This window comes from Pomacea canaliculata, linkage group LG3 (genome assembly GCF_003073045.1).
Source record: "Pomacea canaliculata isolate SZHN2017 linkage group LG3, ASM307304v1, whole genome shotgun sequence".
Classification (NCBI taxonomy): domain Eukaryota; kingdom Metazoa; phylum Mollusca; class Gastropoda; order Architaenioglossa; family Ampullariidae; genus Pomacea; species Pomacea canaliculata.
The window spans coordinates 42508525-42530390 of NC_037592.1; the positions used below are offsets into that span (position 1 = coordinate 42508525).

Below are 21866 nucleotides of genomic sequence, written 5' to 3' on the forward strand. Positions count from 1 at the left end.
TTTAGTAAATCGGCAGTATTTATAGCCAATAACAAGTTTACCAAGAGCAAGGTCAGTGTACAGGATGTGCAAATCTGTGAAGATCTATTAACATGAAAGCACCTGAAAAAGCTTGGCTTTAGGAGGGACACTGGTTTAGTGTGACAAGGCAGTTGGTACAGTAGCACCACCTAGCAAAGCAAAGGCAAACAAAGTGTCTTGATGACACTACATAATGTCCTAGCTATGGTTACTGGGGTTAATAGCAGCATAGCACAACTGTGTGGTGAGCTTACTAAACATCACTCAGTTTCATTTCACGTGAATTCTAAAATGTCAAATCACCACCATTAAAACGTTTTTAAAAAATACCTACAGATAACTACCTCCAACACTTGTCTATATGATAACAATAACTTCATATGTCTGACAAAAGGCTAAGTCAGAAAACTTTCTGCATTTATTGATAACAATATGGATTGATGCAGATATGCTTAACAGAGGCTGTAAAGCAATCAAAAAACACCTTAAAAGTTCTGTGACATCAAAGGAATTTGTCCACAATTTGAAGAAACTCAAATACTGGATCAAAATATATTTTTTTTTTAACATTTCACATCACTTTCAACCAGGTGGCACAAAAAGGAAATCACTGATAGCAGTTTCCAGAAAAAGGTTATGTGTGCCTTTGTAGCTAAAATGAAAAAAAAAATTGAGATGCAAAATATGTTTGCTTGCATTTATAGCCATAAGACAAGCCAAACATATACAGCTTAAAGACATACACATATAGTTCAGCTCAAAGCATATACAGCTCAGCAACACACCTATACAGCTCAAAGATAAACCAGACATACAGCCTAAACAAAGCAAAATGAAAAGAATTTTACAATGAAAACAGTTCCGAACAAAAGAAAATTACTGAAACCACTCCTGCTGCCTTTTTCTTGAGTTTCAATTGCAGGAAAGGCAGAAAGATGATACATCACACTGTTATCAGTGAAAGACACTGAAGACATGAAGATTATGAGCAAACTAATTTGTCCTGAGATGTGATCTTGCCAGCTATGCTGCCAGAGTTGCATGCCCTATAGCTGGTGGTGTCATTTTAACAGTGTTCTTGTCCGAATCAAGAGCCTGTCACTGTGCAGCCTGAGACCTACTGAACCATGTATCTGTTCCATGATCAAAAGAATCAGCAAAAGAATCAGCAAATGCTACCGGATTAGTCTCTTGCTAGTGTTGTTGATGTACGAACATCTCCCATAGTAGTTCAGCACCACCAGATCCGGTTTTCTCCGAACAGCATCCTCAATGATGGCATCATTAATCTGTTGATGAACAAAAAGATGTGACAACATCTATGAGTTATTCTGTTTCATATTACAGTTTCCCATTTACCATTAACAAATTTAAAGTTTTGACTATTTTCCTTTCAGCATTACATAAAACTTTGCAGTTTCCTAGTCTGATAGTCTGGGCCACTTTCCTATCTGACATCATAAGGCAATATATCATTTGTTAACTTAAAATATTTTCCATTGGCAAGCTTAGAAAATTTAAGTATATCACCTACAACAATAACTATTGTAACTCAAATTATTCAGCTCATTATTCTAGTAGAACCATCACACAAAAACAAAAGAGGAACCAACTTTAATTAGTAAATAACTATATATTCTTGGACAAAAAGCAAAGCAGATTGTCATAAGGAGTATTAATAAAAAGTAAACTGTATCTAGACTTTGCTTCTGTTGCCTTTAACCTTCATGATGAGCTGTGCACCTTTATTGCTATTCAGAGATAGTCTTCAGGAGACAACTGGTCCTAGTGAACTTTGAACCTGTCATCTTCTAGCTAGCCTCTTGACTATGTACATTTATGTCAGCGTGATTAAAATATGTTATAAATAAAGTAGTGTGGCAATGTGTGTTTGCATGGATGCATGTGTGTGGTTGTACATTAGGCAAATCAATACCATTTGTCTGACCTGTGATTTTGTGGAAAGCACAAAATGTTTGATTTATGTCTTTGTCCCCAAAGCATCTTTATTTTAAACAATGTTTATCTTAAATATTATGTGTCATCTGTGGCTTCAAATTAAATCCAATTTTGCGGAGCAAATTTTGACATTTGACTCGGATCTTTCTCTGTCAGCTCTGTCCTCACTCGGTTCTATCAGTCCTTCATTTGAAAGTCTCATCACTTTATTTTATTTTTCATATCTTGATTCCACAGCCTCTTCCTATGGAACAGGAATAGTCTTGTCTCCCTTGTTAATATGTGCTCCAAGATCACTGGAATCAGACAGAGGGACTTGGTAGCCTTGCATCATCAGCAAATCCGTAAGAAGGCATCTAGCATCCTATTTCTGATCATGTGTTGACATGTGAGTTTTCACTCTTGCAGTCTGGCTGTAGGTACACGATGCCTGTATGCAGAACCAATCGTCACCGCAACTCATTCGTTCCACATGCCATTTACCTGATAAACTCTACTGGCTGTGATCTTGTACTAGCATGGGGTGACCTAAAGTCACCAACTGCTATTGCTGGGAATGTGTCTGTGTGTGTGAGAGAGAAATTATTTCAACATGCATATGTATTATCCAGTACAAGCACTATCCTGAATTGACCTTGTGGATGAATAAAGTTGCATCTGTTTACCACAAGGTTTATCTCCCCTTGTTCAAAATGCGATGGCAATGATTGGCACTGTCCTTTGATTTACTCTGTGAGAGAACTGGATGCTAAGAGCCTGTCAGGCAAAGGGAAAGGCAGCATTGGGTACCTTTATTCTCATTACATACATGTGCAAATATAATAAAGGTTTGTTTTCTGATTTAATATCATTATTCTGCATCAGCAGCCATATCAAGACACTAAATTTCCGACTCTAGTGAGTGAACTTTTCTCACCTTTTCTTGTTCAGCAAGCTCTGAAGTGTACAAACTTTGATATTCTTAATTAAGTTCTCAAATAGGACTGTTTTGTAAAGAGCATGTGTATTTAGCTAAGTTCTCAAACGGTACTTCTGTTTAGAGAATTGATCTGTGGTTGTTTTCCGTGTATCCTGGTTTCCTCCACTCTATGCCCATGTTTGTGTATGAAAGGTGTATCTGAGGCCTATCCTGAAAAGGTGTGTGTTTGTACACCTGTGTGTAAAAGCACTTTATTTTCTTAATGTATGCTTTTACTTTCTCTACTCTTCCCTCAAGTGATTTACAAAGTATCCTTCTTGTCTCAGGTGCACATTGTCACTGGATACATTTTTACAAAATGTTGCATACAAATGTCAACATACCAAATTGCATTGTTGAAGATCCATGTGTTTCAGACATGGCATTTCCTCTGGTATGCGGTCTAAACAAGAACCCATTACTCTGTGGAGGCCTACCAAGTGCAGCTCCTTTAACCGACTTGAAACATACAAACATATAGGTACACATAAGCACACTAGTACATACAAAAATCCATGTGTGCACACACACACACAGATGAAATTTGCCATTCTCACATACTCATTGCTGGGAATAAGACAGTGTCTACTGTATGTAGTGAGGACTACTTTCACCACTTATGATACACTTACACTTTAGCCGTACTTTTCGGAACCCCCACAACCCCCTACACATTACCTATCCCTAATACAGGCCACTCCAAGTCTAATGGCATGGTGTAGTTGTGGCCCTATGCTCAACTGGGGGCAATTAGGAACAAGAAGAATAATACAGTATAGGCCACATCATCACCTGAGCTCTTCACATTATCTGCCCTTAATATGAGCCACATCATCAACAACACTTCACTTTATCTACCCCTAGTATGGGCATAGATCCAGATCTTAGACCCATGTCAAAGGAAAATCCCACAGCCTTAAATGCTATCAATCACAATTGCTCATTACACTATTTTCGATCCCTGAGTTGCTCTAATTTCCATGACCAATGTTCACTGCTCTGATCAGTTGCTCAGGACCAGTGTCCATTTCGATACTTTCATTCATTTACAGATGGTGAATAATACATCCACCACCTGCCTCTATCAACAATAACTGTTAAACATAAGTAAATAATATATCCACCACCTGCATTTATCAACAATGGCTGTTAAACCAACATCCGTCACATCCCAGCACCAGGAGAGGTTCAAGGTTTTCAGACAACTTCCACATCTGCAACAGAACACCATCAAAATTCTTCTTTCATTTCAGTTTTCAAGACAAAGACATGAAATTTGCTTAAAAAGCCTGTGCAATATAACATCATCTCATCAGATGTTTTGTAGAGGATTATTCTAAAGAACACGGTAAGGGTATTCAGGTCAGGGTGCTGTAAAGAAATCAAGCCGTAACTATTGTACTATCAGCTTTGCAGCTTAAAACTGATCATATGTGGGATGTTCTTCCCAGTTTTGTGCATAAACCTGTCACTGAAAAAAGGTCTGACATACTGCTGAGTGACTGCCTGTACTGCATTGTCCTGGAGAGAAGCACATTCTGACAGGTCCAGGTGATGTAGCAACTTCAGGTTCAGAGATGACAAAAACATTGCTAGTCCATTTGCTGTAAATCCCTGACCTTTGCGAAGACATAACTTCTGCAGGGCAGGCAGCATCTAGGAGACAGATATCAACATTCTAAAAATGCAGGCTCTCCATGATGAAATTTACATCATGTTTGATGCAACATAAGGAATGCTTTGTACATAACTGTGTACACTCAGTTAATCTCCATCAACATTCTGAGCTTCTCTGCCTATCTGTTAGTACTCACTGGACACTCTGACAAGAACAAACCTGTATGTTGTGAAACGAAGCATCAGTCATATTACTAATAGGGGAACAAACCTGTATGCTATAAAGTGATGCATCTGTTAGCAGTTCACAGAAGGAGATGGACAAGCTGGTTAGGTTTTGGCAATGAGCAAGAGCCTTTGTAGCAACATCTGTCAGTTCCGCCCCATCTAACTCCAACTCCTCCAAGGTGCTGCTGTGGTTTTGAACTAGTTCTTGTATTGCCCTACAATAAAGCATTATTTGATATTCTGATAAAGTTCTATAGCTCTTTTTGTCTTGCAGTTGTGTACTGAGAAACTTCAAAATTTACTAAAAACAGTCAGATCTATATAAAAGGTCATCTTAACCAGATGAAAAAGTGTAAATATGCTTATTCTTTGATATTTAGCTTTATAATTTTCTTTTTGTTTCTCTTACCTTTCCTTCTCAAAATATGTGTGTGTTTGCTAATTAATAAGCACACATAGGAACATAATATCATTGTGTTTGTTCACTAAACAAATGATAGGATAAAGACCTGTTGCTGATCCAAGAGATGCCGTCAATATTGAGTGCTTTAATGCAAGGCAGTTGCTGTGAAAGCAAGAGCAGACTCTCATCCACCAGGGGACAGTGAGAAAAGTTCAGCCTAGTGAGGGACAAGCCTGTATTTACAATCTCTCGAGCTATTTCATGATTGACATTTCTACAGCCCTCGACATTCAAGTATTGCAAGTGTGGACACGTGCTTAGCACAGCATTGATCATCACACGGTTCACAGAACTTATAAAACCCAAGTTCAGATGAGTCAGTCCCGGACAATTTTCAGCAACAACAGCCATCTCTGCAGGTGTTATGTCCTGCATTCCATGTAGCTCAAGTTGCTGAACACTGCTTGACACATGCAAGATGATCTTGCAAAGTTCAAAGCCTGACATGTTGGAGCCCCAGGTTGACAAAGCAAGTTTATGCCAAAGACTGCAATCATAAGCAAGTCTACGCCACTGAAGGCATACATTTGAAACATGCTTCCACAGCTCATAGGGTTGCAAGAAGGAAAAGATCTTCAGCAGTATTTCCTGAGGAAGGCTTTGAATGGTGGTGCTCATCCCAAGAATAGGCATAATTGCAGTCCCAGTAACCTGACATTCTTATCAATATGTTCAGCACCAGTGCTCTTACACCCTGAAAAAACTTGTTGCACATACAGTTGCCGGCTCCAGAAAATCATTTCTGGTGTTGGTGCTCTTACTTCATTGTCCTCTTCCTGATGGATCTATCACTTACTCTAACTGCTTCCACATTCCCTTTTTCTGATCAGTGGATTTGCTTTTCTCTGCCAGCTTTTGTTGGCCAGCCTGGTGCAAACCTTAAAAAAAAAATTACTGCATTAAACAAATTAATGTACTCTGACCATGAGCGGGTATAATGTATCTGTACTCTATGTATGAGTACTTTATGTTGTAGAAGTGAGCGTTATATGAGAATATGGGTGCATGGTTGTAAATAATTTAGTCTATGTATGATTTATGAGCAAATCTTTAGAAAGGCGCTATATAAATCCTCATTATTATAATGTTGATACATTCTTTTACAGGAATGGTAATGCACACTTTTCATGGTATCCTTAGAGTAAGAACACTGACAGCAGTCCTTATAAAACAAAATTGCACTTGAAAACAGATGTGTGCAGTAGGTTTCTAAATCCTTCACAACTCATACTCCGATATATACCTCCCTCACCTCCCCCAACTATATGCCACTTTCCTTCACACAACTGTACCCAAATGTCTATAAAATGATAAAATAAGGATCAAGCAAAGAATTCTAAGAGCATTAAAATATCATACTAACTATTAACAATATGCATACTTTTACAATCAAGTTTAAGCACAATTATATAAGACAAAGGCACCGCCCCCATAATCGATCTTCATGCAACATTAGTCTACTTAAATATATTCAGTAGTATGGACACCACAGTGAAACATAGCTCAAAATATAAAACAAGACATATGCATCATACTTCATACGGAATGACTTTAAAGTCTCTGCATTGTTCTTCACCAACAGTTCATAATCGACAGGGAGATAGAAACGTAATTTCCGGAGACTCGATTAACAGATCAAAGGAATAACAGTTTTTGGGTATGTACTACTGAAATCTACAAACAGTCGTTGTTTATGGTGAGCATTTTCCTATAAATATCAACATTAATATGATAGAATTATTATACACACCAGAGTAGCTGTGATACTAAATAAGCAACTCTGAATTGAGCATCTTGTTTACCGTCTTTGCTCTCAGTTTCTGTGAGCAGGTCCGTGGTTTATGTGCAGTAAAGCCCTGGTTTGTTGTGACTCATTTCGCCTTAAACGTAGAATACGCTTTACGATCTTTGAAAACACACCCCGATAAATAGGTTTCTTGCCTTCAATGCACGGTGAATCCGCGAGAGAACATTTTTATCCGCGGACTCGCATTTTCTTGCTCAAGGAAGACAACTCTGACACACTTTGTATTTGTGTGCAGACGACGCCATTCTAACTCCCACACGCCGCGATTGAATTACTTGTTTGTTTCAAGAGACTGAAATGGTGCTTCCATCACCTGGACATTGTTACTGGTGAGTTAACCGCTCCAGCTCAATTCTGTAAGCAAACATTTCTGTTTGGTCACAAATACAGTCGCACTGTGCTGTTTGAAGAGTCTACCCTCACAGACTAACAGGCTCCGCTGTCTGCGATCGAGTGACACAAACTCTCACAGTCCTCACAAATAGCTCAAGTCACAAATACAGAAGCACTGTGCTGTTTGAAGAGTCTACCCTCACAGACTAACAGGCTCCGCTGTCTGCGATCGAGTGACACAAACTCTCACAGTCCTCACAAATAGCTCAAGTCACTTTCTCTTAAATCTAACACTGGTAGGACCGATTTGCTCCATTTCATGCTTTGGTAAAGTATCTTTTAAAACAGCCACTTCTGCATGCTTTCAAATCAATCGTAATAAAATAGTAAGTTTTCTTTTTATTTACAGTTTGCTGTACTGTAACTCTAGTCCAAGTGAGGTACCACACTGCAACATAATAGCAGAACTGAATGAGCGTTAATAATATTGATAGAATCAGCTTATTTAGAAAAGGACTACACTCTTATCACCACCACACCAACCCACCCATTTACCTACTCTAAAAATAAAAAGCTCTGTCGATGTAGTGGCAGGTCACAGATGTATCAAGCAAAACATCATCTTCCCTTAAACTTAATACTATATTTTTGGATGACTTATAAGGCACATAAAGATATATAAGGACAAAATGTGTTTCAGCAGCATGAAAATGTATCCTACAACATTGTTAATTTGTTGCTTAATTGCTTTATATGCATAATTTGGAAGCAGTGCAAAGGGATGAAAGAAAATGGGAAAATAGTGTATTGTTTATTGCATAACCAAATTACCAAAGATGTGCAAAGGTGCATTTTCTGGACTCCTGAAGCATCAACAATAAAGTTACTTATCAACTGAGCAGAGATAAATATCTTTTATATACCAATTTATATGAAAAGAAAGTAGTTGAACAATACAACGATAAATGTTGTTGAGAGTTTACTTTGTTGTATGTTCATTACTTTCATAGAAAGAATTTATCTAAAATTTATCAAGGTAATCTGAGCTTCATGATCAGTTGAATACTCTGAACCTTGGGATTTATTTTTGTTGTTATAATAACAAAGGTAATTGTATCTTGTATCAAAAAAATGACAAAAATTTTTGTCAGCATAACTGGATCATGATCTAATGCTTTAAAGATCTACTGTCAGCAGTGTTGCATCAAAAGGCAGTGATAAAAGTTTGCATATCAACTATACTGGTCTTCCAGCATTATTCGGGAGCAGAATATTTTGTGAAAAGGGTTCATACCAAAGATCACTCAGGATAACCTGAATTGATTCCAGCTTCAGAATTAAACTTGAGTACTGTTCAGGGTTAGAATTTTTTTTAAAATGTAAAATTTCTAACCCAAGTAGCATTGATCAAGGAGGTTAACGATCTATTGAGTGAACTTTTTTCCCAAGTGATTTGACTAGTGCAAGATACAATGTCACCAAATTTGTACGAATAAACCCTTCTACTCTTGAGATATGAGGAACTTGTACATGATTTGACTACTTTCTGTTTCTGGTAATATTTGTAGGCTTACATTGCGAGGACAGAATGGGTATAATCAGATATTTTTTTATATGGTATCTTAATTGTTTTAAGTCCAGTCATTCACCCTGTTAAAAAACAAACAGAAACAGGCACCTTGCTCGCATGTCTTATAATTCTCTTTGTTTGCAACATAAGCAACAGTTTCTTTCTGTAACATAAGCAGCAATCTTGTTTATCACTAGCATAAAGAGTAGTATTCCTTTTGTACAGTTGGTGTGTGACAGTAGCACCCAGCCACACTGCAGCACCACCAAGTGTTTAGTATGCCTCAGGTGCCTCCTCTTCCTACTCGCAAGGACAGCCTGCAGAACCATCCTCGCAGAACTCCACCTGTCCCCCAGTGGCCTCGATATTCTAGCCATCAAGGCGCTAGAGCGAGGTCACATCTGGAACTCTATAGTACTCAATCAGAATCAACACACAAAGTAATGACTGCATCACCAGAATCTCCATCAGACCAGTTAACTGTGGAACCTTCAGACACCTATGTGTTTGAATCTAGAGCCCATGCCAAAGATGCATTTAAAATGTTGCAGGAGTTTTTTGGAGAACAAGAAATGTGTGATGTCGAGATTAAAGTGGGCAACAAATCCATCAAATGCCATCGTGTAGTCTTGGCTTGCATCAGTTTATATTTTCGAGCCATGTTCAAGTCGGACATGGCAGAATCTCGCCTAGAGTGCATCACAATTCAAGATCTTGATGAAGGTGCCATGGAAAACCTTATAGAATTTTGTTATACATCCAGAATCAAGATAACTACTGAAAATGTCCAGCCAATCCTATTTGCATCATCTATACTGCAGATTGAGAGTGTTGCTGAAGCATGTGCCAACTTCATGAAGTCCCATCTCCATCCTTCAAACTGCTTAGAGGTTATTTTCCTACCATTTTGTTGACTGGTAATTTATATGTTGCTCATCTGTTTATATGCATATTCTTTGGCATTTGGATTGCCAATGTAGAGATTTTTTTTATATTACTTTTTTAATTACATTTTAGTGAACCTATTTCATAATGTGTCTAATTTAATACTTGTTCATTTTCTCTTTCTTTTTGTGCAAGTTATTTAATACGTATCAGCATACTACCTTGCATGTTTCTACAAACTATCAATTTTTATACTTCTATAAGTAATTCAAGGATAAAGTAAATGGAACTTGAAAATCTCCAGTTTAGGACTGGGATGGTAATACAAACCCTAACAGAGAATAAGATGTATTGTGGTCATACTGTAAATATTAATCAGGGTTGTATGGTTGTTTGCGCGTGGGTAGGTACGCAATTTTGCAGAATTGCACAACCGTGTGGCGCTGATGAAGATGTCTGATGAGTATATTTGGAAAATTTTTGTGATGTGGCCAAAACAGAGGACTTCTTCAAGCTACCAGTACATCAGTTGGACACCTACATTGCTTCTGATCATCTTAATGTTGACAACGAGAGCTTTGTCTATGAGGGTGAACTCAATTTTTTAAATCTTTTGCATAAGTCTTTATGAACAAAATCATTTTGGAATAATGAATAGTTATGTAAATGTTAAATACTTACAGGTGTACCTTTCTATCAAATACTCCCAATTTATATGTTGCCCGATGTCACTGCATTATACTTAAAAGCAGTTCACCGTTTGGTCTAGTTTGAGTCAAGGACTACTTACCATCCGTTATATGCAGCCAGTGAGAGTTGGTAAAAGAAATAAACAAACCTATTAATACAGGTAGCTCTTTCTGTCCCAAATGATGTGTTAAACTCTAGTGGTTTGAAAAATGTTAGTAAACTTTTAATTTTTGCTCAGCTCTGATCAAGTGGATTAAACATGACACAGAACACAGACGAGAGCATCTGCCACGGCTTATGGCCAGCGTACGGCTTGCACACCTGAGCTTAACATATTTGATGGAAACAGTAGAAAAAGAGGAACTTGTTCGTCGAAGCTTAGAGTGCCGTGACTTTCTGGATGAGGTCAAGTATTTCCAGATGTCTCAGGTCAGCCTTGTGCCTAACGTGAATGTGTCTCAAAGAACAAGACCTCGATTAGCATATGCAGGTTAGTATTTTATTACCTGTTCCAGTTATTTCATTCAGGATACTTTAGACTCTGGAAGGAAAGTAAGCTTTATTTATGTGACACTAACATGTATGAATGGCACCTATTATGTTATTGTTATAAGTAAGGTGACCAGACATTTCGGGGGCGAAAGCGGGACACGTGCCGATGATGGTGTCGTCACCGACAAAGAGCGCTGAAAAAAGGGGGGGGGAGCGCTGTGGGGGGCCTTTCCTCTCACTTTGCGGGATGCGAATCAGTGTACGGTATTCAGATTTTTAAAGACAACCGGGACATTTGAAGGACTTGCCAGAAACCCAGAAAGCGTGACATTGGGCGTCCCGCCCGATGAGCAGGCGGGACACGAGGTCAAAAGCGGGACTGTCCCGCCTAATGCGGGACGTCTGGTCACCTTTAGTTATAAGGCTTGTCAGAAAGCATTTTAGCATGAGTGCCTTTATTACTCTATTAACAGCAATAAAAGCAGCATGCTTTATTTATGGTTGGTTTTATGTGGCTTAAGTCAGATTTCATATCTGCTAGAGGAGTAACCAATGAGGAAGAAAACATACCAAAAGGCATTCAGTATTGCTCTGTGTACTTGTGTGTGTGAATTGCCTATCATGGAAAATATCTGATTCCAAATGAAATTTATATTATCACAAGTGGCATATCAATATTGTGGCATCATTTGACTTTATTCTCTTAAAGAAACATGTAAATCTGATCAATCAGTCAATCTGATCACCATTTAAATTAGTAACCAGACTAGTAAAATCTACTCTCCAGTACTTTCTGCCAGATACCTTTACCCAAAATGAGGCAGTTGCGTTCAGCTTCATGAGTGATAGCTGATCAGCACCTACTGTATAAATTACGAGATGCAACACAGACACAGATTAAGTAACAGTAATAATAATACATATTTTGGTGTAATAATTAGTAATTTCAGCATGGCTGTGTCTTGTCTTCTCTCATAGTCCCTGCTGATGCTTTCAGATAATTTCAGTTTTAGCTTATCATAAACTCAAGACATGTTCCGCTTTAAACAAGCTTTGATTTGTGATAACTCATAACTAGTAAAGATAATTGACTCAGACTATGACAGAGTAACATCAGATAGAAGGTAAGAACTCTCTCTGGCTATCCATGAAGGACAATATTTTCAGCTAGGTCTATATAATTAAGATTAGCTGAAGCAATTTACATAGCACAACATTTATGAAATGAAACTTTATACTCTTACATCCTTTTTTCCGTTAATTCTTCTTGTAGGTGTGCTTGAAACTGTTTTGAAAAGGATATATATTAATAGTCATCGTAAACTTTTATTGACTTTGTAGAACTATTTCTTATGTGTTCTGCTGTTAAAATGTTGGCTTTTATGTTTTAAATGTATTTACTGATTGTCTAGCCTTATTTCTGCTCATAGGTGTGCTATTCTGTGTTGGAGGGAGAGGTGCGACAGGAGACCCTTTCAAAACAGTTGAGTGTTATGACCCTCGCAAAAATAAATGGTTCCAGGTAGCTGAAATGAACACACGTAGGCGACATGTTGGAGTTTGTTCTGTCAATGGTAATGTATAGCCGTCTCATTCAATTTCAATTTCATATGTCTGAGAAAGGGATAGCTATAGTATTTTCTTTCTTGCATTTACATTTATTGCTAAATTTATAAAAATACACTTACAAGATATTAAAAATAATCCACTGTTTGAGAGCATCATTGCATAGCAACATTTATAAAAACACTTATAAAATACTAAACCCCTTTTCTTCCTTTGACAGGTTACAAGATTTGATAATAACTAATATTTTCATTCTTTGAAAAAAAGAATAATACAAAGAAGAAAATAACTTTCGCCAGCAAATTCATTTCCATGAAAGCTCATTTTTCCTTTCCCTTGTCAATAACGTAGAAACAAAAGTAGAATTAGGCATTAAATAAGTATGTTATAGGCATTATCAGTGTAGGAGTAAGGTAATGTGTAGAGTAGGGTTGAAATTGATTTGATGTGTAAATGGTGTAACAAATCCATTTAAAATTTGCATACCTCATGGTCTCTGTGACTCAGAGCATGTTGTACATTTTGTCCTTGGTGCACAAAACTATATGCTCCTTAGGCAAATGAAACTTGTGTCGTCTCGTGCATGATTAAATTATCTCTAACTATATGGCGCCCTCGATTTTGAAAATTCAAGGTCGAATGCCATACACTAAATAATAAGTTTATTTTAAGACTTTATGTTAAAAGTTACTTTATTATTTTAGGAGCACTTAGAAAGGTGCTCTGCTTATTGCAGATTTCTTTGTCGGTAGTGTAGAATGCACACTGAGCATTAACTACCATGTTGAACTGTTTGGTTCAACAGGCTTGTAAATATTCAACTGTTTGGTTCAACAGGCTTGCTGTATGCAGTAGGAGGCCATGATGGTAGTGAGCACCTCAATACAGGTGAAGTCTTCAATCCAAAGACCAACAAGTGGCGTCCCATTGCTCCAATGGGTACTCTCAGGTCTTGCATTGATACTACTTTGGTTTGTTGGTTTATATCAGGGATGCCCAACCTACGGCCCGCGGGCCATATCCTGCCCACAGTGCAGGAAATCGGCATGTTAGTAATAAAAAAAGACCTAAAAAAAACGAAAAAAAAGGGAAGAAGAAGTATTTATCCCTACTTAGGGGCGTCTCTCAATCTTTTTTTTCGATGGACGAACATTTCGATTCAGTGCTCCGACTTGGTGTCTCTACAATGCAGCCGGACATTCAGAAGTTGGTTTCGGGTAAACAACTTCAAATATCCCACTTATTACTACATAATTAATGGTAAGTACAACTTGTTTCTAATAAAAATGGTATCTGCTCTATTTTTTTTTTTTTTTTTTTTTTTTGTATTTTTGCGGTGAAGCGGCCCGTGACACGCATGTCAGAAATGTGTATGGCCCGCAGGCCGAAAAAGGTTGGGCATCACTGGTTTATATGATTTGAAAGAGTTGGAAATAGTATATTTAACTGAGACTTTTTGCAGTTTGAGCTTTTTTGTGGTTTATTTATGAAATAAATGACACATATAGCATTCTCTGGTTAAAGGAAATGCACTGCTCTGTCACTGTCTAAGAATGCCATATTAGAATCATCTCATAGCATTTTCAGATTAAAAACAACTGCTTTGGTCTGTTGGTATCTCAGAATGTCACAATGAAATGACCATATGGCATTCACTGATACTTCTGCCACTCTGTTGCTGTGTAAGAATGCTGACTTTGATTTGTGCAACAGGAGGGGTTTGGCTCTGGCAAGTTTGGGGGGACCTGTTTATGCAGTAGGTGGTTTGGATGACACTACCTGCTTCAACACTGTAGAACGTTATGATCCCACCACAGACAGCTGGACATTTGTAGCAGCAATGCTCACACCTAGAGGAGGTGTTGGCTTGACCGCTTTGAAGGTAAGATTGTTTTGTGCTTTTTCTTGCTTTAGCTGGTAATTCCACATATACACACATGTGAAAGACACACAACAGTGGTAATATTCTTCATACGTATTGAAATACCTGCACCTAAAATCCTACAGGATAATCAACCATTATTCATGCCAAACTTTTTAAGAAAATTTTGAAAACTTAAAACTATTTTGCTTAGTGTAAAGCTTTCTTTGTATTTTTTCTTCACTTCTTTAACTTCACCAGACAACTTGACTGTTAGGAGCATAGAGGCTGCAACTGCTCTTTAACCAAACGATTTATTGCACCTGGCCAGTGGGTTCAGCTACCTTACTTGATCCTGGGATAAGAGCCTTTTTCCCATGGCTTCTGGAGATGGTGGTCACATTCTTTGCCACACCACACAGTTTAAATCTTAAACAGTTAAAATGTTGACTCTGGCTTCTTCTGTCTACATTAACATAAAGAACAGAAGAAAGAAACAAGTAGGCTATAAGAGATGCACACCTTTTGGGACATTGTTTTGCAGGACCGTTCAAACACTGTCTCTGGGTCCACATGCCTCTTTAATAATTTTTTTAAAGGACAAATAATGAAAGGCAGGGTTGGTTGGACATGTCAAGCATCCATCATTCGTGGAGAAGCCTCTTCTAGTTTACCTCCCTTTGGGTACTACAGTGTCAAGAGAGAGGGCCTGCTCTTCTACACTGTACAACAGTCTTTGCAAATCCAGGGCACTACATATTGTCACTGGAAGGCTTGAAAAGTTATTGTTCATTCCATCTCTATGCCAAGGGACGTCTAGCTTCCTTCCTGATATGCCACTGAATACTTTCCGGGAATAGTGGGCTGGCATTGGGAGAGGGCTTTGTCAGAGCAACAGAGGACTCATCAAAGGCTGCCAGCCTTTTCCTCCCATCCAACCCCACCCCAGCGCTTTAGTTAGGAGCAAGGTCTTCTCGCAGTCTGCCCTGTGTGGTCCTCCACTCCAGTGATCTTTGCCACTAGATCTTGGCCTGACCATGGGATTCCTAGTGTTGATGTTAATCTACAAACCCATGCTTCAGCTTGGCTGCATCATGGTACATTCGACCTTTATGTCCTCATTGTGGTCCAGGACGGCCTTTCCTTGGTTTTTACCAACAGGCTGCCATGCACGCAAGAGTCCATATGGGCAACAACTTGTTGTACCAGCCAGGTTCTCATCCTGAAGCAGGAAGTGCAATCCACGTTGATGACAGGCTTTTATTCCTGTGTCTTTCTGGTACCAAACAGCAGCTGATTCTAGGCTTGAGCATCCTCGGTACATTTGGCAGGGGTCCCCTCTTCTCCATGGAAACAGCACAAATGGTCAGATGCTCAGTGGCCCCAGTGGACTAAGCAGTGAGCATCAATTTGGTGAATACTTATTGCCATATTCCAGCCAGCATTTCCTCCACTTTGCTTACAAGTGGGGTGTGGCAGAGCCCACCTCCTACTAGTCGGGTCGTCTAGTAAAGTTAAAGAAGAAATAAAATTGTCCCTGTACATTGTCTGTCTACAATACTTAGAAGACAGATGATAGTCAGCTTGTCTAGTAAAGTTAAAGAAATTAAATTGTCCATGTTCATTGTCTACAATACTTACCAGACACAAGATGCAATCCCAGCTTTCCGCGCATGGGGTTTAGAAAAGGCTGCTGAGCTCTTGTTTGCAGAGCGTTTTATAGTGATCTAGAGCAGATGCTTCTGGTATAGGACCTCTGGCAGCCATATCCGCTAAACCCACTGTCCAGGGGCAATAATTCATTGGAAAAAGGACAGGTGTAGCCCTTAAGCTCCTGATAGCTATGTTGTCTGGTAAGTATCGAAGAAAGACGATTTACAGAGAAAATTCCATTTTTTGTGGAGAGGTCTTGTTTCAGCCTTTAGTAGAAAGATGGTTAGCATAGGGTCTGCAATTTATGTCAGAAAGTTTTGAAAAATGGCTAACTAAGCATAAATTTCCACAACAAAATTTATTTCCTAAAATTGTTCTCAACTAGCAAAACAGAATCAATACTTTGACCTTTTATAACTTTCTTACTGTCATTTAGCTGTTTGTAATCCTTGTCAAAATAGGCTGCTGATTACATATCTATAGCACAGGATTTAGCTGATTTCATATCTGTAGCATTGCATTTAGCTTTTTGTAGGCTTTCATAACTTTCTTATTGTCATTTAGCTGATTACATATTTATAGCATTGCTAGAGCATTTATAGATACTTGAAAGTGGAGTGTTGGAACCACCAGCCAACAGATGCTTCCCCAGATGTGGCATACTTTCATGATCAAGTCTCACAAGTTCTATTATAAAACTGATGAAACTTGATACAATGCCAGAAGATGATAACTGTTTGAAGTGTTTGTGTGTAAACATTTGTCATCACAGGGTCATCTGTATGCTGTTGGGGGCAATGATGGCACCAGCTCATTGGATAAGTGCGAGTCCTATGATCCTTTTCTCAACAAGTGGAGTCCCATTGCTTCCATGCACAAACGTCGGGCTGGTGCAGGTTGTTCGGTGATGGATGGCTTTATCTATGTTGTAGGTAAGTATCTTTGTTACATTCTGCTAAAAATGCAACTTATCTTGCTGAAACCTGACTGGTATTATATGTGATGGTAGCAGGCAAAGATTGCTGTAAAATATGTTAAGTATGTTAGCTTAGCTGTCTTTGTCTCAGGGACACCATAGCACGACTTGTTTGAGAAGTGCTATATTTGCAATGTAGATGGACTGAACACATTCAACAGAAAACAATCTGGGTCACAGCCCCATTATTTTGTACCCAGACCGATCCACTTTTTCTGTGGCCCTATTGCACCAATTGGTCTGTTCCTCTTTGGTGTTCCAGGGAAGAGGACAGAAGTTCCCAAGAAGAATTTTCTGCTAAACTTCTGACTCTTGTTTGTTGGGTGCATTATCTAATCTACCTTGCATTGTGTTCTTTTTTTCCCCATCCACCACACACCCGCACTCAACTGACCTTGTAATCCACAAAAGACCTTGCTTTTTCCCAGACAAAAGTGTATTTTCTTTGGTGTGTAATTCTACTCCATGGATCTTCATGTGTGTTCTCTGCTGCTGTGTCACAACTATGGACAACACAATCTCTTTTGCTCTAGTGATACATGTTCATCTCTTTCACGCAATGAGGACACACGTGCAACACTCTAGCATTTGTTCAGACCGACATGCTCAAACAGGTAAACATAAGTTCAAATACATAGATTTATCTACGTTATTTACACATAACACCACTGCACAGTCATGGCATGAGCAAGATGAATTACCCTGGAGTGGGTGATGTAGCACCCAAATTTTGACATATAAATAGTGGACAAAGTGCAGTGCCTGAACCCTGTTCGCCACAGTGTGATGACAGTCATTCCTTCTCTTTTGTTTGAGTATGGCAGAAGTACCTTTGCGCCCTGTAGATGTTCTGGGCTGCTGTCAAGTGACTCACATACCTCGAAATACTTTTTCCCTTTAGCTTCCTCTATTTTGAGTGCAAGAGAAGCACCACTGCATCATGCAGGTGTTCTGGTCTGCTGTCAGGTGACTCATGTACCTCAAAATTCCTCTCTTTACCCTTCATTTTTCCCTTTATTTCGAATGTGGGAAATGTAGGTGTTCTGTAGTGGGTCGCGTACCTCAAAATCCCTTTCTCTCCTCTTGGTTATCAGTAACTTAGATGCATAAGTAGAATTATGCACGAGAAGAAGTAGGTCAGCTGACTGGGGGCTTGGGTGTGTGTAGTAGATGGAAGGAAAAAAAACCACAGCAAAAGATATATTAGATAGTACACCCAATGAGTAAGAGCTAGAATTGCAGTGGAAAATTCTCCTTGGGAACTTTCATCCTTTTCCCTGGCACAACAAAGAGGAATGGTCTGATTGGCGCTAGGACTTTTTGGAGCTGCGATGACTGATGGTCAGGCTGCATTGTGTAGTCTTGTGAAAGTGGATTAGTTCAGCTTCAGGTGTTTGTGTTTAAGTATACTTGTGATTGAACATTGAACTTGAGATAGGAAGGATCTATGACAATAATAATCTTGTAATTAAGCTACTTTTGTAGTAGTTTGATAGTTCAACTTTTGATCCAAGAAAGTTGATTTCTGTTACAGGTGGATTTGATGACAACTCACCATTAGACTCAGTGGAGTGCTACAGTCCACTGACCAATCAATGGACTCTGATGGCCAGCATGGGTACTTGCCGGGGTGGAGTTGGCCTAGGTACTTTAGGTGGTCGTCTGTATGCTGTTGGAGGTCATGACAGTCACAATTACCTTAACACAGTGGAGGCCTATGATCCAGACACAAAAAGGTATTGTGCCTTGCTGTCACTCTTACAGCAATTTTTTTTAATTTGTGGACTTTCATTCTGGCTTACAACCTGAATCTAAATTGGGGATTGAATCTCCACCTTAGCTGTCATCAAGGTGTTCTAAAAAAGTAACCAAACATTCAGAATATCTCAAAATGGGTCATTTGATGTAAGTTTTCTACCATTCAGAGGGAACCTTACTGCTTATGTGAATTGTAACTTTTCAATGTAACTCTGCTGTGAATAAAAACAATCCTGATGCAATGTACTCTTAACTCCAGTTCTCTGGAGTACAGGTGAATACACTCAGATTTTTTCTTCTCCCTTGAGAACAAGGACTCCTTCTACCAGCCTTGGCATCAAACTTCTACCTCTCAAAGGTAGCCCAAGTTCTGATCACGTAGTCCTTGAAGTTTCATGACACCAGCTGGCAGTCCTAAGGGTCTGTTGTAATTTTTGCCCCTTGCATCACTGACTCTAACCCAAGCATTCTGACTTTCTCCAGAGTCTTTGCCCTCCTGACTAAAGTCTTGGTCTCAAAGAAAAGTCCCCTGGCGTTGAAGCAAGCTGAAGATGTATTGACAAAGTATTCTGTTTGCACTAACGTCTTGCTGAGAGGTATCCTGTGATGGTCTCATTCCCTTACTTCATACATACTTTTATACATACACAGAAAAAACAAGGCATGCCATTGGATGAGCACACACATCCAGTATCTTTCACCCCATCTACAACTAGCCAGTCCAGACAAGATGAAGACCATACCCCTTTCATAACTAGCCCCACTTTCAGGAGGCAGGAGGGACGGGTAAATAAATTCCTCCCCTCCTTGTCATGCAAATAAGTTCTGCCAGGCAGCCGTGAACTCTCTGTCTATCTATAGCCTTTAAACAATCCTGTCAAGACAGTCTGGACAGACAACATTAATACCTCCACTGAGCAGCTGTTCACAGTTAGCCTGTTCTAGCCACTTAAGGCTGTCTACTCCACATAATACTTGTCTAAGTTGCTACACACGCCCCATTTAATTATGTAAGTGGTCTCTAGCTTGTCAATGTGTCAACAATTTCAGACATCAGTCTAACAGCAGGCACTAACAGAGTACTGCAAGACCTTACCAATAGACTGAAAGATAGTTCTAATGCAATATGGAATGGAGACTGGCACTGACAAAAGGAAACTCATCATCACTGGTAGTAGCAAAGCAGAGACCTACATGAACGGGTTATGTCTCTTGACATTCCATCTTTTCAAAACTGGAAGCTCTATGACCGACATTCACATCAGGATCCTGACAGCAACAGTGGCAATGGCTAGGGTGGACAGGGTCTGGCACAACTATAACATCAGATTTACAAGCCATGCAAGTCCCTTGTAGGACCGATCCTACATTAAGGATGTGAAACACGGACACTGCTTGCCAGTATGGAGAGGAGAATCCAGTCATTTGGGAATTGGTGCCTGCAGATCTTGTAGAGAGAAAAAAACAAATAACTTTGCACAAAGCACAGTTGCCACACTCATTGTACACTCATGAAACTGGGCTTGACAGTCTAAGGTCACCTGATGATAACGGGCCTTACAGCCATCTTCCATCCCTCACCCACCTACTTAGTCACTTCGCATGTTTGCATACTCTCATTTAAGTACTTAATCTTTCACTTGCATGCACAAACCAACAACTTACAATATAATAATAATAAATAAAGATTTATATAGCACATATTCTCACTCCTACAGAGCATGCTCTTAGCTTACAACAGGAATGAGACATAGACAACATAGTTACATAAACATTTCATATTAATGTTAGGGAGTTACCTAGGTTGAACATGATATAATACAGATATACAGATCTTTGAAATTAATAAAGTAATGTCTCTGGCAAACAGAAGGAGTTATTTGCAGTAGTTTCATACATACATTTCATGGAATCTCTCATCCCTTTACTGTCAACAGTTCATTTGCTTTATGTAGACTTGTAAGTGCCTACCAGGCTAGTGAAACTACTCACAGGTTCCAAGAAAATAAACCACATTTCATCTCTCACACACAGCTGAGTTATAATTTAAGTGCACATCATGCTTGTGAAACTACTCATGTCCCCAAAAAGAATACTTTAAAAGGATCTAAGGTGTTATATTATCTAGGTAGTCGAGGAACGCATGACTAAATGACTTTGTGAGATCCCAATGGGAGTACTTTGAAGGGATCTAAAGTGTCATTATCCTAGGTAGGCTGCCTTTTTTTAATATTAAATGGTTGGATACACTCCAGGCAGATCTTAGTATGCCAACATGCATGGGTGTACAACACTATGTGTCACAGAACAGAATGATGAATTTATAATTCTGTCATTTTCGTTATACAGTACAAGAAAATTGTGACAATGGTATGGTCTTCATAGATTATATGCCACTAATTATGCTTGCAGGTGGGAGGCAGTCAAGAGTGTACAACAGTTCAGAGCCGGTGCCGGGGTTGCTTACTGCAACTGTCTTGTACGCTTTCTAAAACAAAGATTTTCACAAAGTAATGCTGAGCACCTGCAATGTGTCTAACACAGCTTGGGAACTGTAAAAACACAAATTTGCTATGTGATCAATATTGCTCAGAAGGGTAATACCTACTGTAAAGTTTAAAAAAAAAACCTTTGCTGCTTGAAGAATGTTGTGGCATTTTGTTTGCCTTTCCTGGTCATTTGCTATGATTAAATTGCCATTTTGATATTTCAGCCATTATAGTCTTATGAGCCAGAGAACAATATACAAAAGTGATAGCTTTTTTCCTTCCTATGCCTCATATGAGCCAAAGAACAAGCATGAAAGTTGTTTGCAGTTTTTTTTAAGTGTCAAAGAATTTGGCAAATACTCAAAACTGGCTAAAGCTCAACAGGGGTCAGTTGCACAGTACATTTCTAATTTTAAACATTTTTAGACCTTCAATCTCTTTTGTTAAAGGCTTCTAAACACAGTGCACGAGACTATTTTAGAACATTCTAAAATAGTTGTAAGATAAAACTGTTTTATCCAGACTTCTGCTCCATCAGCA

General features: G+C 38.9%; 2 protein-coding genes across 6 annotated transcripts; one reads left to right on the forward strand and one right to left on the reverse strand.

Annotated features, from left to right (window-relative positions):
- Positions 1 to 404: 404 nt before the first annotated feature.
- Positions 405 to 7294, reverse strand: LOC112559169 (F-box protein SKP2A-like). 5 transcript variants are annotated; one of them, XM_025230172.1, is made up of 7 exons: positions 7188 to 7294; positions 6043 to 6124; positions 4827 to 4998; positions 4431 to 4594; positions 4066 to 4152; positions 3283 to 3397; positions 405 to 1310 (listed from the first exon to the last, which is right to left on the reverse strand). In XM_025230172.1, the coding sequence occupies exons 2-7, from the start codon at positions 6057 to 6059 to the stop codon at positions 1197 to 1199; spliced, it is 669 nt and encodes a 222-aa protein (XP_025085957.1). In that variant the 5' UTR covers positions 6060 to 6124; positions 7188 to 7294; the 3' UTR covers positions 405 to 1196. The 5 variants fall into 5 exon arrangements, with proteins under 5 accessions (XP_025085957.1, XP_025085954.1, XP_025085953.1 ...); XM_025230169.1 differs by having other exon boundaries at positions 5293 to 6124; positions 7049 to 7272; XM_025230168.1 differs by having other exon boundaries at positions 5293 to 6124; positions 6997 to 7272.
- LOC112559168 (kelch-like protein 8) lies at positions 7289 to 21599 on the forward strand. Its single transcript, XM_025230167.1, is given in 11 exon segments — positions 7289 to 7382; positions 9182 to 9846; positions 10249 to 10306; positions 10309 to 10431; positions 10770 to 11021; positions 12454 to 12597; positions 13427 to 13538; positions 14303 to 14471; positions 16876 to 17035; positions 18614 to 18815; positions 21250 to 21599. Coding segments are annotated over 10 exon segments (1959 nt in total). The 5' UTR covers positions 7289 to 7382; positions 9182 to 9234; the 3' UTR covers positions 21377 to 21599.
- Positions 21600 to 21866: the final 267 nt, after the last annotated feature.

Excerpts from the sequence above, each read along its gene's own strand:
- LOC112559169 (XM_025230169.1), bottom strand. The coding sequence starts at position 5,879 with ATGCCTATTCTTGGGATGAGCACCACCATTCAAAGCCTTCCTCAGGAA. Across the intron at positions 4,999-5,292 it reads ATCTCTTGGATCAGCAACAG|GGCAATACAAGAACTAGTTC; the intron begins GTCTTTATCCTA and ends GCTTTATTGTAG. Across the intron at positions 4,153-4,430 it reads GTACAGGCAGTCACTCAGCA|ATGTGGAAGTTGTCTGAAAA; the intron begins GTATGTCAGACC and ends GTTCTGTTGCAG.